Source organism: Lycorma delicatula, chromosome 1 (genome assembly GCF_047948215.1).
Source record: "Lycorma delicatula isolate Av1 chromosome 1, ASM4794821v1, whole genome shotgun sequence".
Taxonomy (NCBI): domain Eukaryota; kingdom Metazoa; phylum Arthropoda; class Insecta; order Hemiptera; family Fulgoridae; genus Lycorma; species Lycorma delicatula.
Window position 1 is genome coordinate 178180742 of NC_134455.1, and position 19828 is coordinate 178200569.

At 34.0% G+C, this 19828-nt stretch overlaps 1 protein-coding gene across 1 annotated transcript in view; it reads left to right on the top strand.

The window, feature by feature from the left end:
• The window catches only part of LOC142317720 (uncharacterized), a 53380-nt gene that overhangs the window by 18321 nt on the left and 15231 nt on the right, over positions 1-19828 (top strand). The window contains exon 3 of the mRNA XM_075354267.1: positions 10271-10481. Coding sequence (XP_075210382.1) covers positions 10271-10481 — 211 coding nt within the window. The remainder of the gene's footprint in view (positions 1-10270; positions 10482-19828) is intronic.

Consider the following 19828-nt stretch of genomic DNA (forward strand, 5'->3'; position numbering starts at 1 on the left):
AACCGGCATCCGTAGTTTGCTTAAGGGAAAGACTCTTTCCGCATTTCCGTAGGAAGCTAACTCGGAGTATGGATGACCACCAGCCAATTATTATGGTTTCAAGCGCTGTAAGATGATGGACAGGTTCTTGCTGACATTCAGCGACCTAGGCGTAGCAGCTGTCTAGACGAAATAAATTTCATTATGGTTGTCATATATATTTTTAGAAGTTGACGGGGTGCGCCTACCCATTTTAGTAAATATATGACAAGTGAGCGGTTGGGACACGTAAACCGATGATGTATGGCACCACGTTTAGTCCGCTCACGCTGTTATGTAAGCTCTAGAGTTATGTAAGCTGTTATGTTAGGATAATGGTCGCTAACCTGTTCGAGGCTCACTTGCCATTTGTGTCACAGACATTCGGTCTTATTATTTGGGGCGACCGAATGGGGGTGGTGGTGGGAGAAATGCCAATGCTAAGTTATATAACAAAAAATTACAAGACCCTGAAAGTAATTTCCATTATAAAGCAAAACTACCATCAAAATCAGTCCATTCGGTAAAGTGCAAGGCTTAAAAATCCATTATAAATAAATAAACCAATAAATTTTAATCGAGAACATCCTACTTTTGCAATTAAATACAATTAAGAAAAAACTATACGTTTTACGCGATAGTAACAACAGATTTCAACGAGATTTTTTTATATATTTCTTCCTGATGATACAGTATTTATCTCAGGAGGTACAGAAGCGTCATCTATATAGTATTTAAAATAATCCATATGTAGCTGAACAAAGTGAATGTTTTTAAATTTCAACTATTAAAAAATCTTTATAGAGTCTATGATTCTTATTTATCAGTATTAAAAGTACATCATTATAAAATGAGAGCGACCTTCCTTTTCAAAAATGGTTATAACATTTTCAAATGTGAATAGTGATTCGTGTCTGGTCGTGTACAGCCATTTTGATAAGTAGTTTCGGCAATAAACATGTAAGATATTTCCACAACATTATTGTTATTAAAAAAATGTTATTTCAATTGAAAACATTTCACATTTTGAACTGTCATTATAGAAATGTCGATCGGAGGGACATCAATGAAACGCTGAGTTTTAAAATTACGTAAGATATAAAAAAAATATATATTATAATATTTTGTTTTTGCTTCCTTGTACAAAGTAAAGGAAGTATTGTGATCGCGAAAAAACTCGGTTTTCAGATTTTAACGGAAATATCCATTTTGATCATCCCTGAATCTATTTTGACTAGTTTCGGCGTGACGTCTATACGTACGTACGTATATATCTCACATAACTCAAAAACGATGAGCCGTAGGATGTTGATATTTTGGATTTAGGACTCTTGTAACATCAAGTTGTTCACCTCCCCTTTTAATGCAATCGATTGAACCAAAAGAGTCAAAAAAAGCCCAAAATCGAAACAAATTTTGATTTTGGACGTTTTCTTAACTGCAATAATAAGCTCTCATTGAGAGCTTTTCAACGATATATCATAAGTGGTACTTATTTTCATTGGTTCCAGAATTATACCCAAATAAAATGTTAATTAATGAAATACTTGGATCTTAGAAGGGGAAGGCACATCGGTTCGAATCAGATTATCTCCTTTTTTTAACTTCTTTTTTAATTTAAATATATTGATTTATTAATAATTATTAGCCTCTGATTGTAAAAAAAATTTACGATAAATAATAATTTAATAATAACAATAAAAAAAAAAAACAATATGATAAAATGTCAGAAGTTATTAATGAAATTAAATTTTATGTACTTTTCATTTTAAAAAAAATTGTATGTGTAATTTAATAGGCGTACAAGGGGAAGTATTGTAGGGCATTACAATTTTTAATTTATTTTTAAATTTCCATTTACTTTTTTGTTGTTTTTTTTTCAGTGATTGAGACCGTAAACATCTATCTTCATTTACAATTTTAAAATTGAATTATCTTTATTTAATATATTATTAAAAAAATCCGTTCTATAAATGTAGAATTCTCTGCTAATCTATTCAGCGTAGACATCCAAGAAAAAGGCAATAAGTAAAAATTTGTTTAATAAATTTATAAAAATAAACATATAAAATATATACTGGTTTTGTAGAAAGAATTTGCTACTAGCTTTTTTATTCTTCTAATAAAAAAGTCGGTAACTAAAAAAGTGAACCATAAAAATTCTATAATATACAGTATAACTATAAGTCGCATCCTGTGATTGGAAGGGGGGTAAATAAGATTAGAAAACTAATTTTCTTTAGTTTTGAGGTATGAGGAGTACAAAAATATCATTCATGAAAATCCCCAAAACTACTAAATCTATTTCATTGAAATTTAAATATGTTGCAATAGTGAATCTGAAGTTGTGCTTATGAAAATTTGATGAATATTGGTTGATTTGATCTTGAGTTACGTTCAATTTAAGGTTGTTTTTTTTTCCCCCTACCCCTCGGGCCGGTTATCCAATTAAGTATACGCAGCCCGAGGAAGTGTCCTTTTACTCAAAGGAGGCCTCCCCACCCACCGACTGTATGTCCGGCACGGTAGGTCAGCCCCCCCGGTCGGATCTTTTTTTTTTGTTTTCTTTACATTGCCTGCCTCAAATTCCCAGGGCAGGAACCGAGTCCGACTATGCCGTCCCCAGCCCCAGCCCCGGGAACAGGGTCTCGGTCTTTTGGTGTTGCCTGCCTCTAACCCCGCAGAAGGTAGGCCAGGCCCAAATATGTCGTTCCCAACCACCAACTAACTACGAAGCCGGGTCTCGGTCTTTACATTCCCAGTCAAATCTCGTAACACCTACTCGCGGTCGTAGGATTCATAAAGAGACAATACTCATGAATATCTTAGTTCTACAATTACTTCAGTCTTTATTAGTACCCCATACGTCTTTTAGTATCATTTTTCTCTTTTAAAGTAAAAAGAAGAATTTTTCAAAATTATTCCAATTTTGTCTAGAACTCAATATGAAGCTGATTAGTTCCTCGGGTGTGAGATTCTGTATTCCCGTGCAAAACCTAAGTGTTGTCCATTTATCGCATTCAAATATTGTATGCTCAGCTGTGTCATCGCGTTCACAGTACCAACAACGTGGAGAGCTTCTTTTGTCAAAGCGGAATAAATATTGCTCGAAATTTCCATGTCCAGAGAACATCTCAGAGTCATAGTAGCTGACCTCGCCATGCTTTCGTTTGACCCATTGGCTAATGTCTGAAATCAACCTTTTTGTCCACATAGCCCCCTCATGTTGACTCCATCTACGCTGTCATGCCTGTATAACCATTTCAGAAGCATCACCCCGTTCCATGCCCTGAAAGCGAAGCCAGCGTTCCAAGACCTGGAGTTCTATGGGTTTTGTGGACGCCAGAACGCTCGCCGTCTCATAAGATATTGTGCGGTATCCGAACATCACCCCAACTAGAGCCTGTCTATGTAGACTCCTCAATCGTTTAGCATTCCTTTGCGTGAATATGGCTCTATACCAAACAGGTGCAGCATACAAAGCCGAGGTGCATGCGGAGACTAAAACCCTACGTTTAGATGATCTTGGGGCATCTCGGCCAGCTAATAGCCTTATGAGGGCTTGTAGTAATCCTTTGACTCTCTCGCATCTATATACTATATGAGCACTAAAGCTCAAGGTTTTATCAATTATCACTCCCAGATATTTAGCCTGATTGACACGTTCAAGCCTATGTTCCCCTATCTTAAGTTCAAGATCTCGCAGCCGTCTCCTTCCCGCCAACATAATATATTGACTTTTATCTACTGAAAGTGTTAATCCTTTGTCGGTTAGCCAGTTATTTACGATCTCTAGAGTATCATTGCTCCTTTGTTCGAGGACATCTTCTGATCTCACAGAGGTGAGTATCGCTAAATCATCAGCATAGGCCACTGTTTCCGTCTCTTCAGGTAGCTGTAGTCATAATACATCATCAATGACCGGTAACCAAAGTAATGATTCCAGTACTGACCCCTGGGGGACACCACCATGAACTTGGTATCGTATGTCACCATCAAGCGTGCTAACCGTAGTCCATCTTTCAGACAGGTATTCGGAGATCTGTCTCCTAATGTAAGGGCTTATTCGCCTTCTGACTAAAGCCGCCATGATGGAGTCCCACTGGACGGTCCCAAAAGCATTTCTAATGTCGAGCATAACCAGTAAAGGAATCTTCCTGGTGCGCCATGTTCCAGCCTTGACTGTTATAGCCCAGCTAGTTATCTTTTCAATCGTCTGAAGCGTCGATCTGCCACGCCTGAACCCATACTGGTTGTTATGAATACCCCCGCCTGTCTCTAACTCAAGCAGTAACCTTTCTGCGATCAATCTCTCAGCCACTTTCCCCATATTGTTTATGAGGCTCAACGGGCGGTAACCAACCACTTCTGCATTAGCAGTCTTCTTGGGCAAGAACACAGTGCGCGACTCCCTCCAACAATTAGGAAAGGTCCTGTTCTGCAAGCAATAACTTGCCACATCTGTCATTTCCCATGGGGCTTTCATCATAAGTCCCTTGAGAATCGCAGCAGGAATACAGTCTGGACCCGGACTCTTTTTGTTCCTGAGTCTAGATACCGCCAAGATGACTTCATGTTGTGTGAATCGACCTGCATCGCATTCAACCAGCTCCGATAGACCCGATTCAGCCACCGGAAAAAGTGTTCTCAATTGTATACCAGCAGACTCAGCTGTAAGGAGAGGCAAACGTTTACCCAGTCTTCCCATGACGATCTGAAAAGGACGTCCCCACGGATCCAAGTCCAGCTCCAAGCATAATTCCTTCCAACGTGCTCTCTTGCTAGATTTTATTAGGTAATTTAGTAACCGCCTGGCTTCAGGAAACATATTTACAGCATGCTCATACACAGCACCGCCTCTTCTACGGAGTCTAAATTTTCTCCTTCGCCAGTACTGTAGAATCCGTCTTTGGTCCGCAATCTCCGCAGTCCACCAGTAAGCGGGTTGATACCCCCTGATATTTTGGGGAATCCTCGCCATCTCCGTGACTATTAATTCCTGCAGAACAAAAGGCGTAACCTCTCTGCCATCCATGAGCTTGCGAGCAACTTTGTCAACCACTACTTCTACCTGTCTTTTAGACAATCTCAGCGGCTTTGATGTTCTCCCGATCACCGGTCGTATACCGTCAAAAGAAAATATCGTGGCAAAGTGATCACTACTAGTTTCTGACCTCAAAACTCTCTATTGATAGAGCGAAGGATCCCAACTATTGTCAACCAATGTCAGGTCTAATACAGATCTATAACCTCTGGCTTCAAATGTATAAGAGTCGTCATTTAGACAGATCATATCAGTCGCCATCATCATTTCTGTAAAGATTTGCCCTCTTCTGTTAGTATAATTGCTACCAGCAATCGTGGCCTTGCAGTTAAAATCACCCATAACCACGACTCTTTTCGGTGACTGTAAGATGACCCGTTGTATTTCGTCAATGTAAAGTTCATACTCAGCAATTCCAATATTAGGACTCACGTATCCAGCCACAAGATCAAAATTCGGCAAAATAATCGCTAAAATCCCCTCTCCTCTATGATGCAACTGCCATCCGATCCTATTACTGATGTTTGTTATAGCGACAACACCAACAGCATCAGCCAGCCAGTCATGACGAGCAGCAGTACCCAAGTTCGGCTCAGTAGTAATCACGATGTCAACATTCAATTCCCTGGCGGTCTCTCCCACTAAATCATGGGACAGAATACTCCTGTTGGCATTGGACAATATTATACTAATCATTTCTGGCTTTGCCGCACTTTACGCCTCCGGTGCGATGGTCAGTCCCATTCCAATCGAGGCATTTGGACGCCGCTTTGCAATCACGTATAAGGTGGCCTGTACCCTACAGTTATAGCACAAAGCCGACCTATCAGGACCTCTGCACTCAAAACTGGTGTGTCCCAGCGCCCAACATTTATGACATTTGATAGGATCCGTTCTGATGTATGAGCGGCAGTGCACCCAGCCAACTCTAAGTCTATTCGAAATCAATTTTAGTGCTACCCTATGAATTGTGATGACTGTAGCATTACGTGTATTACCGTAGGCGTTTCTTATCGAGGTGATCCGGAACGTTTCAGCGGCACCAATAACTGCAACTATCGCCTCACTAATATCACGCTCTGACGTGTCTTCTTCTAAGTCCTTTATATGCACAACCGCTCTTCTATCACCCCTAGTTCTTACGTTCACTTGAAGGTCTGCCGCTCTGTCCTTAAGGACCGTAGTAAATTGAGCTGCTTGCTCGGCATTCTTGATCCTGACCTCTAATTCGTTGTTTCTTCCTTTTCTTAGAGAAAGAACTTCTCCAGCTTCTTCCTTGTTTATTTTGCCTTTCATGGTACGGAGCAAATCCGCATAGGACTTGCCCTGTCCCTTGATAACAACTATCTTGCTCCCCTCAACCGGAGGCGTCGAGCGACGAGCCGAAGTAGACCTAGATCGCCCACGGCTTGAGTCCGATTTCCTGGGTACTACCAATGTTGAAGGTTCCTCGTTGGTTCTATACAAATAAATAAATATTTTTCTCAAAATATTGCCATATTCACCAGTTGGTAGAATATAGGTCACTTTTGGTACACTGACTAGTACCTTTCTTAATGCATTTATAATGCATCTGGCCGCAAGCTTTTCCCCTTTTTCGGAATCGAAGAAAATAGTAAATTTATTTTTCTTAGTAGCCTCCATTTGGAAACTCTCCATCATTGTGGAGGAGTCTAATGCGATCATGCCTGCTTGGATCTTCTCTGTGGCCGCTCTCTTCGATTTACTGATGTCAACAAATTGACATGTATCCCCGTCTGTCGGAAGAGTAACGACTTTCGCCTTGTTCATTGCCCACACAGACCACCTGCGCGGGATAAACTCAATTAATTCATCATCAGACAAATCTAGATTTAAGATTTCTGTCTGATCCGTGTCAGAAGCAGGATCAGTCTGATTGGACTGCGTGTTAACCTCCACGGGAAGGGGCACATCAGACAGATCAGTTAAGCCCTCATGTATTCTCCTCAGCTCCTGCTCGTGGACTGCTATATATCTAGTCAAACCTGACCCCGTATGCTTTTTCAGGGCATCAATCGCTTGTCCAAGCTGTTGAACCAGACTGCCAAATGAGTAGGGCGACCCATCCTCTTCTTCAGAGGAGCCCTGACGGGCTCTCTTTTTCCCTTTGATGTCCATTTTCTTGGCTACAGACGATTTCGTCGTGCCACCACTTTGGGAGAATGTGCCTTCCAAAGGAAGTGACCCACGCCTTCTCATGGTGTGGCACTGGACTCAGAAGACAATTCTGAGTCCAGCGAGTGGTCGAGGGGGTAAAATGTATCCTCCCAAAAATTTAATAAAAATTTTTGGGGGAAGGGGGAGGGGTCAAAAGTTGAGGATTTTTGTGATCGGGATTTATATCAAGGAAGTTTTTGGATAAGGTAACTATTGCAGGAGTTATGAAGGAAAAGGAATTCCCCCAACTAAGTTCGCTTCGTAGCACTCAGTAAAATTTCCTATACACAGTAGGAAGTATTAGAGAATTTCCTAAGTCCTTGACCGGTGTAATCAATTATCGTAAATAACATTTATATTAATTATATTACTACTTACTGATATGTTATCTGTTATCAGCTGGAGATAACCGAATAATCACGTACAGCGAAGAGACGCTCCACTATAATCCTTATTGCCTGTGACAATAAGGTTGAAACGACAAAAATCACAATAAAAAATCCGTCCGTTAACCAAAAATCATAAAAATTTCAAAACACATCCAGTAAACACTCACCTAACAATACCTATTGTCCGTCTCCAAGAAAAAGCCGGAAAAACCAGTCCAAAAATATTATAATTGCGGAGCAGCACAACAACACGTCCGTACGGTACGAGTACACTTACTGAACTCTCAATTTAAGGTTGACAACAGTCAGCATAACCTCAATTTGATTATTCTGACTGTGTAGTCGTGTATTTGTCATTAGCGCTTATGCGTTGAGTCACAGTGCTGAGTGAGAATTTGATGCTTGTGTACAGAGTTAAATCGGTTAATAAATAGTTGAGTTACGGGAAAAAAATTGATGTTGTAATTTTGTGTCATTATTAGGTCTATTATTGTGAGAAAATTATTACTTAATTTGATACTAATTTATAATACTAGAATTAATAATAAATAAAAATAATTAATATTTCATAGAGTCGAACGTAAAGTAGAGGACATGAAAACAGACAAAATTACATCAATTTTCTTTCAACTCAGCTATTTGTTAACCGATTTTCAAAAATTAAATGTCATTCTGTTCAAAATAAATGTCTTAATATTTTAGCAAATATCCAAATAACATAAATCTTGATGAAACTGATATGGAGATATAACGGATTGAAAAATATACATGGCTGCCATTTTGTAATTTGCAAAGATCCTGATTTCTTGCTAACATTAAAAATTTATTACCAAGACGCTTACCAAATATCAATGTAATTTGGCTATTCAAATTTGAGATATACATTTTTATCTAAAAATAACAAAATGGCGGACAGTGAGAGAATGAAGGAGAAATTGTCATTTTTCATTAGGGTATTTTTGTTTAGTTTTTTTTTACAAGAATCCAAAAAAAATATTGCCTGCCCACCATTTTAAAAACACTGTATATAGTTTTCCACTAAATACGAAGAAAAGTTTGATTTTTTTACTTTTAGGTACTTCACTCCGCTCTAAATAAATTATACGAACACATAATTCGAACAGATTCTTACGATAGAATCCGTAATTTTATTCAGATATCCTAATTCATGGATTTTCCTCCACCGAACGACAGTGAAATCGAAGGATTAGGTTACAGGATAACACCTTTAGCAAGTATTTAGTAAGTTCCTATATCTTCGTCTATGAGCAAAAAAAATAAATGAAATTCCAATTTTTTAATTTATTATATTATTTCCTTTTTTATAATCTATTACTTTTGTTTAAGATTTATTATTTTTAAATTAATTTTGTTCCCTAACAGCTGATCTACACCTATAAGTATTTCTTCTAACTCATTTTAAGATTCAGCTGAATCATTTCAACTTTTTTTTTATTGTCTCTTCTACATGTAAATTGAAAGTACAGACAGATGAACGAAAAGACAGATCCTGCTTCATTCGTTTCCGTTCGGGAGATCTTGTTTGGGCTTTCATCTATATATTCTAGTAAAAATAATAAACTCTTTCTCTATTCAACCATATATCTTCTCGAACTGTAATGATGTTGTTAATATATTTACCTCATGAAAAATAGAATTTTTATTTTTTTTGCTGAGAATCGAAATAAATTTTTTTAAATGATCGACATACTGAAACCATCGATTTTTTTTTAATCATGTAGATAAAACATAAAACTGTGTTTTCGGTTGTATTTTAATAATTTTTGTATAATCTGTTAATGAAGTTCAAAATACGTAGTCAAAAAACAATGAAATGTTTTATGTAACGTTTAGGTTACTTTCTGCAATACCTACAGGTCTTAAAAGAAATTGAGACTTCCAAGAATAACTCCAAAATAACAAACTAATACGGTATAAATATTGTTTCTATCAAATGGTTCGAAAAATCTCTCTAAAATAAAAATATCTTTAAAGACACGTTTTTCATACCCTGACGACTGCTATACACTGTGTTCAGAATAAAAGCAATTCCAGCTGCTATTTGAAGTAATGAGATTTTACTTCAGCGTGTGCGATTGTGTTAGTGCAGTAATGTACCGGATAAGTCATTTGTTAGTCCTTACCAGTATTTATATAATACTTTATCGGCTATCGTACTTTTGTCAACAACGATATAATTTTAAATATAGCTAACGTGTAATTAATTTGTAAATAACTCGATTCAGTCGACGCAAAATGAAAACAGCAAACATAAATCAGATCATAAAGCAGACATAAAACATCAAAACATATTTGTACGCGTAACTATCGAGACAGTCTACTAAAGCACTACGCGGTTTGTTTTCAACAGGATAGTTCTTAAAGGGAACCGAGTATAGTGTAACTTTTTCTTTGGGAAACTGTGCATTATATATGCATGTTTCAAATTATAATACGTATAAGAAGATATCTTATACAAGAATATATATATTTTACAAACAATAGTAAAAGTTTCATAAGTAGAACCTCTTCAAAAAATATTACCCCCACATTAAAAATTGATTCTTTTAAAGAAATAATTAATTAATTAAGTAACAAACATAAAAATGAAACTAATCATGTTTCCAATTTTTTGTTGTAGCAGAACGGAGCTTGGTCTCCTCGACTGCAAACAGCAACCGAATGACATGGCGGATGTTTTACTCAGTTTAAAACATGCAGTCGTACATCCGGGCCAAGCAGGTCAGTTATCTCCTCCTGGATACGGAGGGTCGTACACGACGATGGGGACTCAACCCCCACAGTGCGGTCAACCACAAGCATCTCTTTCTTACACCGTACATCCGCACCAAGTACGATGTTATGAAGATCCATCGAATAAATATCAGGTATTTCATTATTTAGTTACATTAAAGATTTTAATTATTAATTAACGTTAAGTACTTTCGCCGAGATCTGTGCTTCTCGAGAACCTTTAGTGAATTATATGGATTCCTCTAGTAACAAAATCTTGAAATTTCTATTTAAATTCTTTCTTTGAATTTAAAGTTTAAAAATCCTGTTTGATAGTATCCAAAAAATTAACAATGAAATCGTACACCGTACGGTAAGAGTCTCGCAGATATCATTTTTTCCGCTGAAAAAACAAAAATGTCTGTAATATAAATAAAACTATTTTTAACAAGATGATACTGATATCAAAAAAAGGTAGGACACTACATTTGTATTATCAAAATCTGTTATTAATTTATAATTTTGTTTAAAAATAATACATGTTAAATATATGTGATAGACAATAGATAAACAATAACATATAATAAACAATGTTTAAGCGTTTCATATAATAAGAAAAAAAAGAAAAATTTGTTACAAAACTCTTACCGGCCCGATTTCATTTATTAAACAACGAAGAATCATAATAATTGCATTGTTTCTGTAAATGTGATATGTATTACATATAAATGAAATCGGACCGGTAAGAGTTTTGTAACAATTTTTTTTTCTTACATGGAACGCTTAAACATTGTTTATTATCTGTTATTATATATCTACTGTCAAATTACATATATTTAACATGTATTTTTTTTAAAGAAAATTCTAAATTAATAAGAGATTTTGAAAATAGAAATGTAGTGCCTTACCTTTTTTTATATTAGTATCGTTTTATTTATATTACAAAAATTTTTGTTTTTTTTGAGCAAAGAAATTATTTCTGCGAGACTCTTACCGTACGGTTTACAATTTCATTATAATTTTTTTGGATATCACTGCGTTTTGTTAGATTATTCTTTTATTTCTTTTTATGAAATGATTCTTATCTTATGGATTTATTATTAAAATTTATTGCCTTTCTAGAACAAAAAAATTGAATTTCACGGCCAATTTTTTTTTTTTTTTGTTGATAGTCATATCATTCACTTCATACCATACTTTTCCTTTTTTAATAAAACTAGTATAGTGACCTTTACGAATCGAAGATGTGTGATGTAATATTGCACTTATTACTTTGTAAGTGTAACCCTCGATTTTTATCGTTAAATTCGATTTTACCAATCGAATTTATTTCTGTTTTATTTATTCCTTTTTTAATAAAACTAGTTTAATTTCGTGTAAAGTAATATTTTTATTTTTTTTTAAAGAAGTGATGGGAATTAAAAACAATGTTTCACCTTCAGTACTTTCATTTACATAAGAACATTTCCTATTAAAACAAGCTGTAGTATATTTTCTTTTAAATTTTATTATTTCAATTTTTATTATTTCATTTTTTTTAAGTCACCTTAAAAAATGAATAAAATGACATATTCGAGTCCCGCGATTCATCAAATAGAAAAAAACCTTGTCTAACAAAATTCGAGGTATTTTTTGAAAGAATTCTTTATTACTAATCTAAGTTTAATTGAACTGAAATATAATTTTTTCCCCATTTTCATTCACTGTTAGGTTAGGTCATGTTTAGAACTGTAAACGTATTTCGTTGACTTCGTCGCCTTTTATCGACGAAATTCTAACGAACTCCGCGATACAAATTAAATGAACAGAAATAAATCATAATGATAAATCTATTCTTTTTTCTCCGAAATGTACACAAAGATCCCAGTACAAAAAAAAGACTAAATACTTTTAAAAGATTATATTTACTTTTGGTAAGTTGAACAAGAAAAGGGATAATAATAAAAGTCAACAATTATTAGGCCATGGATAAATTGATATATGTAAATAAAGCTGCGATAGACTATTACGCTACCGTTCAGCCGATTTACAGTAACTTTAGCAATAGTACGGTCCGCAATACTGTATTATCGACACACAAAAAATGAATTTTTGTCTAGGATATTACGTGATGGTGATTACTATAACTTTTCCTTTTTACAGTAGTTAATATAATAATTACGTTATTGTTTTTAAATATTGCATCGTTCTTGTTGCGATAATGGTTCCTCTTAATTACGATTTGCGTTATATTTTCAGCTTATTAAAAAAAAAACAATTTTTTTTATTTAAAAATAATCATTGTTAACAAAATAGATATTTTATGAAAAATAGCCGTCACAAATGCCTTAACTGGGCAAATATAAGCAAAAAAATAGTTGTACAACAGTTAAAATGAATGCTTTAAAAGCTGAACATTTTGCGAAAAAAAAGTTGAATATTTTACGTGACGTAGAGTCGAGTTATTTAAAAAAGTAGTCAAAAAGAATACTGTTCTCGGCTTGCTCTTCGTTAAAAACTATCGTAATGCAATGGAACTGTGCTAGTCAATAAAAAAGGGACAGCAAAACAAAATGTAACAATCCTTGATTTTTTGCATTTATTCGAACTATTAGGCTTCAAATTCGACTGCAAATATACCAAGGGATTAATATAAATTGGGACGACGCATTCCTTCATCATTCTTATCAGATGGTTATCTACCCTAAGGCAGTCCTCTTGCCCCGATCTTTCTATTTTACAATAAATCATACGAGTTGCTTTTTATTTTTAATCATTCCCTTTTTTTTTTCTTTTCGTCCTGTTAATGAGCCTTTAATAATGTTTTAATCGGCTTTTCTTATTCCAAAATGTATCAAAACCAGTTGTATTCTACAAACATATCTATGTCCTATTCTATAAATAAATTTATTAAAAAAAAGTTTTTTTTAAATATAAACAATTTAATCAATATATCTACGAATAACTATTTTTATTACTAAAAACAGAAGTAAAACCATATGATGGGTGAATATCTGATCTATTCAGCCAAGAAACGACTAAAGGAGCTTCATTAGTATTAAATTATATTTTTCATTTATTTTTTATGTACCCACTTAATTTATGTAATCATGAAAATTCAACATTTTTAATTTTGTGTAATAACTATTCCAATTTTTTTTAAGAAATTTATTTCGTTACAATATTTTGCTCATCACCATTTCGATCTGTTTAATTAATTAAACAGATTAATTGTTTTTTTAATTAATCCATTTAAATATATTTTGAATTATTTATTCAAACTACACGAGTTTATTGATTCGTTAAAGATTACATAAAAATTTATCTGAATCGTTTTTATTTTAGTAAGTCATATCAATTTTTTATCTCTTTTGTGGTTTTATTTTAATCAGAATTTCAAATACTTTTGTTCCATATTTCCGTTGATGAATTTTTAAACAATATTTATTTTTAAAACAGAAGAAAATGGTTTGTCCGCCAATTTTTTTTCTTTTAATTATCATATATGCAGTTTTACTAGTAATTTATTTATTTAAAGAACTGTTATTATTAAACCGTATCCAGTATGGATAAAAAAATACTCTCAATATTTTTTTTTTATTAAAAAAAGGTATTGAAGTAAAAACATAGCATCAATTTATGATGATATAAACATCAAATAGGAAACGTAGAGGGAGGAATTTTGTTTATTAAAAATATTTACAAAAAAGAGCATTATTAAAAGATTTTTTGATACTTTTGTTAATAAATAAAATTTCATTTAATTTGGGTTTGGTTTCGTTTCTATGAAAGAAAAATTGATTGAGATACAACAATTTGAATTATCGTCCTGTTGACCCTCTTTGAAAACATAATCATCTTATTTTTTCTGATACATTCAGCAACAAAATATACGTAAAAATTGCTTACAATAAAGTTTAATTTAGTTTTAATTTGGTTTTCTTCCCGTTTTTGTATGAGAGAAAGGCTTTTTAAACTTATAGCTATAATCCATTAAAAATTCGTATCACTATAAAATGTATGGTCCAGTGGGTTTGTTTGTCGTATGTGCTCACATTTTTATTTTAGCTGTTATTGGCGCAGAGCGGACCAATGGTGACGAGCCGGGCGGCTGCACACGGCTCCATCCACGACTCTCTCCTGCTAGAAGCAGTTCGTTGTCAATTAATTTACAGATTATTTAATTTAATTTCTAAGCGTAGATAATTTTAATTTATTTCTTATATTTATATTTTTATTTACTTATTATTATTTATTAATTTTATTTATTTAATTTCATTAATAAAAGAAAGAGATTATTAGTTATATTTAGCAGTAAAAAAAAAAAATATTTCTTATTTAGCGGACCGCGCATCACGCGGTCCGCTCTGCACCAATCACGTAGTCCGCTTTGCACCAGTAGCAGCACCTAGACTGGCAACTAACACAAGCTCACACGAACACACTTAAGACTAAACGAACTAGACGGGTCCCAACTCACTGTTATGAATATGGCTAGCGTTAAACATTATATTTCTATTAAAAACAAATTCTGTATCTACTAACTCCTTAAGCTTATTTTAAAAATATAAAAACACCAAAATATTCAGAAAAATGTTTTCTACACACTAATATTTCTCTTCTTAAAATATTTCTGTAAAATACTTAATATTATCACACACATGAGGATACGAACGCGTCGAGGCTCCAGGGGGCAGAGCCCCTAGCCAGAGAGTCCGGCGAGCAAAGCGAGCCTGACCGGCTAAATTTATTTAAAAACGTTGTAAAATAGCACATTTTGAGTGTATTTCATAATAAAGGGAAAAACGAAGACAATCTTTTTGATTAATTTTTAATTGACAATTTTAATAAGAACTTATTTTTCTACAAGCAGTGTAACGTCCTCATCTATTTTAAATCAATCTTTTATTATCTCGTTTGTTGTGTGTTTGAAACATAATTATGATCAAATATTTTTCGATTTTAGACATGGAGTATTGATTTTTTTCTTTTACGTAGAACGATATCTGCGTAACGAATTTATGTCGTCAAGACAGCAATTCTCTGCCATTCCTAGGTCCGCTAAATGCCTGCTAGTACCTGTCCACCACTATTAAAGCGCTTGGAGCTTTAATTGGCTGATGGCCAGCCATAAATCTCGGGTAGCTTTCCACAGCAGCGAGATAGGAGTCTTTCCCTTAAATAAACTACTGTTGCCGGTTGAACAAAGCAACGGCATCAAGGAACACCCACACAGTCCGACAATGCAGCTCACGCCACATTGACTCGCCGCTTATAAGTGGTTAATTTTCCTCTTCACCTCTAAGTTCTAAGGTGGTCAGAGTTCTGGCCCCCCCAAGAACTGAGCAATCGAACATCATATGTTCGTTCGACTGGACCTCCCCGCAGACGCACAGCTCATCAGCTGCCAGGCGGAATCGAAACAAATATTGATTCAAGTACACGTGGTTGGAGAGCACCTGGGCACCCGTTGCGCTTAAAAACGAAGGAGAGGCATACCATCACCCCAAGTCCTGTATAAATTTATACAAGCATCTTTCCTTAGTTGTGGTGTGCCATTCTTGCTGCCATGCATCCATCGCGAGGCTGCAAAGCCTCCTTCTCAGGCGGAAGATGGGCAACTGAAAGAAATTTAAAACCGGTGCATTGTGATCACCGTTCCGCTCCGGTACTAGCCCGGCTTGAAACCGTATCTCAAATACCTCGGCCTCGCTGCTTCTTCGCAACTTCCACATGGCCGCCCGAACTTTCACCACTAAATCGATTGAGAGAACCTTTCCCAATACGGTGGTAGCCTCGTAGGAGGTTGTTTTAAAAACACCAGTGCATACTATTAATGCCCTGCGCTGGGAACTCCTTAAATTCTGCTGACCTCACTAAAATTCTCCTTTCCTGGTTTAAGGAGCACCCTCACCAAAGCCACCTTCTAACAAGTGGGAAAGCAGCGTAGGCACCCCGAAAACAACCTGCCAAGCGGTTCTCTTATGACAGGCAGCAGATGGTAGAATATATCCGGGTCAAGTTGGTCAATCCCGGGTGCCTTTTTCACAGCCATTTGAGAAACCACTCGGTCTATATCTACGGGTTACACAGACAGTATGCCTGCGAATGGTGTCTCACCCACCCTAACGCCGACTTCTGCTTCACCCTCCGGAGCACCTGGAAACAGAGTATCCAGGAACTCCTGGTAAGTCGCCAGAGATGTTAAAGCGTGTTCACGACCACCAAACCCGCATCGAATACTGGACAGCACGTGCAATGGCTTTGGCCGGTAACATGATTTTGCGAGCTGCCAGGGCTTGTGCTTCAACTTTGGTTTGATGTAAGTCTTCTGTTCTTAATTTGTGTACACGTTCTCTAGTTTTCAAATTTTCTCTCTCTTTGCATTCATCTTCTTCTCTTAATCTTTTTTATTCTTTCCTTGGTCTTAACGTTTTCTTCCTTTTTATATTTATCATCTTCCTTAATGTTTTTATTCTTTTTTTGGTTATAACATTTTCTTCCTCTTCATATTCATCTTCTTGTATTTTGGAGATATATTTCTTCATATTATCTTTCTTTTTCCTGTATGATTGTTTCTTTTTCATTTTTGATTATTCACCAAATAATCCAATAAAAACTGAGTATTTTACACCGCAAGGTAATTAACAAAGGTAAGGTAAGTAAATTAACATTTGTAACCATATGCAGGAGTTCACTAAACGGAATAGTTTAATTAAATTTTATTTGTACAACACACCAGAGATCTGAAACTTTCGTTAATCAGCAACTCACGAAGATACGAATAATACTGATCTTATAATACCAGTAATAAAGGGACTTTTACTCTATCCTAATATTTGATGTAATATTGTTGAATTAATAACTGTTTAAATATTTTATGTTAATAAAAACTAATACTTCAGCAATTGTGTTAACTGTTCTTTATTAAAGAATTGGAGGATCGTATCTCATTTTCAAATGAAATAAGTTTAAATGAAGTGCAACAAAAAATGTGTATATCTAATTTAATAGGCGTACAAGGAAGTCATGTGGTGTCCACATCAGACTTTTTTTTATTCCTCTAAGTGATGTTTTTTTATAAAGGATATGTTATTATATGTTGTATATGATAAGATATATTGTACGTTGTGTTTGTATTTGATATATATAGTATATTTTGGTTTCTTATAATTTTTTTCCTTTCTAGTTTGATTGGTAGTAATATTGTTTTACGTGTAAATTATGATTTTTTTAAGATTTTTTGTTTGTTTACTCTTGCTCGTGCCTCATGTATTTACTTTTGAGAGCAGGCTTGATGTATTTTATTGGAAATGATTTATTAAATCTATATTTCTAGCTTGTTTATTATATGTGTATTATCGTATTGTATAATATTGTATCTGCTCGAGAAAATTTATATAAATAAATAAAATAAAAAATAAATCTTACTGTTTTTATCCATCTGCATTTTTTCGAATAATTACAACAAAAAACAATCATATCTTTTCCTGTTCTAAACATATGTTTACAACAAAGACCAGAGCATTACCGTCTGCCGTACCGAAACAAAGTTAGCAGTGAAGTAAACGTTAATTTACATTTTCTAATTTTAATCAATTACATATATATATAATATTAATTAATTATAATTAATATTATATGATGTAGTATCACTGTTGTAGTATCAGTGTTCTGCTTTTTAGCACGTCTTTACATGGCATTGGTTCTCCATTCTTTTCTATTTTCAGTTAACCTTTTTGTATGAACATAACTTCTTTTTACCTTAATATCATCGATCAGTTTTGTCTTCATCACCTCTCTTATCAATCACTATACCCTCCAAGGCAATATTTAACAAACAGTAATTCCGAAATACATATTACAATTCATAGATTATTAATATTTATCTAAAGAAAAATACAAATTTTTAATTCAAAACAATTATTTACCACGTATAAAATTATTTTAACTAATATGACATTAACCATTATATTTTTATGAAAAGAATTATAAAATATTTTTTATTAATGAGAAACTTAGTACATTTAAATGTCTAAATAAAAGATTATATTGGCTGATAAAGGTGTGAAACAAGTGTCATTTTAAAAATGTATTAATTATCAAAATTCTTACGTCATTTTATAAATTTTAAATGTTATATAACATTAAAAAATCTGATGTGGACAGAACATGACTTCCTTGTACGCCTATTAAATTACATATACACTTTTTTAAAATAAAAATTACATAAAATTTTATTTCATAAATAACTTCTGATATTTTTTCATACCTTTTTTTTATTGTTAGTAATGAATTATTATTTATCGAAATAATCCTTTTACAATCAGAGGTCAATAATTATTAATAAATCAATATTTTAAATTAAAAAAAGAAAGGAGATGGAATCTCCTTTCGAATCGATGTGCCTTCCCCTTAAAAGATCCAAATACTTCATTTGGCTATAATTCTGGAACCAATGAAAATAAGTACCATTTATGATATATCCTTGAAAAGCTCTCAATGATGGCTTCGCATTACTGCAGTTAAGAAAAAGTTCAAAAATGTTTTTGGATTTTGGGCTTTTTTGGACGCTTTTTCTTCTTTCGATTGCAATCAAAACGGGAGGTGCACAGCTAGATGGTACAACAGTCCTAAATCCAAAATTTCAACATCCTACGTCTAATCACTTTTAAGTAATGCGAGATACGTACGTACGTACAGACGTCACGCCGAAACTAGTCAAAATGGATTCAGGGATGATCAAAATAGATATTTCCGTTGAAATCTGAAAGCCGAAATTTTTCGCGATCACAATATTTCGTACAAGGAAGTAAATCATTTTACAAATTGATTGGTAGAATTGATTATTTTATACTGAATTTAAAAAAATGTATGCAAAAAAATAAAATAAAATAAATAGTCTTAAACATGAAAAAGTGAAGTATCTAATGCGTAGTCTCTTAGATATTTCTAAGAAATGGGTAACATCAGGACCGATAAGAATTAACATCATCGACTGGCGATAAAAATTAACATTGACGGATTCAATCAAAATTAATCAAGAATAAATATTACACTCTGTAGAATAAATAAGATTATTTTTCTTTAACGATAACTTTTTTTCTTAACAATGATTTAATTATCCACAAGTTAGTATTAATTTACTCTTGAATTTTATTTCAAAACGAAAATTTTTATCAGAATAAGGTCAACGTCAAATATTTTACAACATTCATGCAAAAACTGTGCCTACTTTCATTTTTCGTTTTCTTCGGTTAGTGTTTGAAAAGTTTGCCAAAAAAAAATCATCTTTGAACATTTTTAGCTTTAACATAGCCTTTCTTGATGTTACAGTAATGGGATATAAACCAAATTGAAAATTAAGTACTACAATTAACCTGACTATTAAGTATTTTTTACGTGGCAGAAATTATTAATGAGTGAATTGCTAAAACAGAACATTGAAATTAGTTTTTCAAAACGAAGTCTCAAAGGATAGCATTTC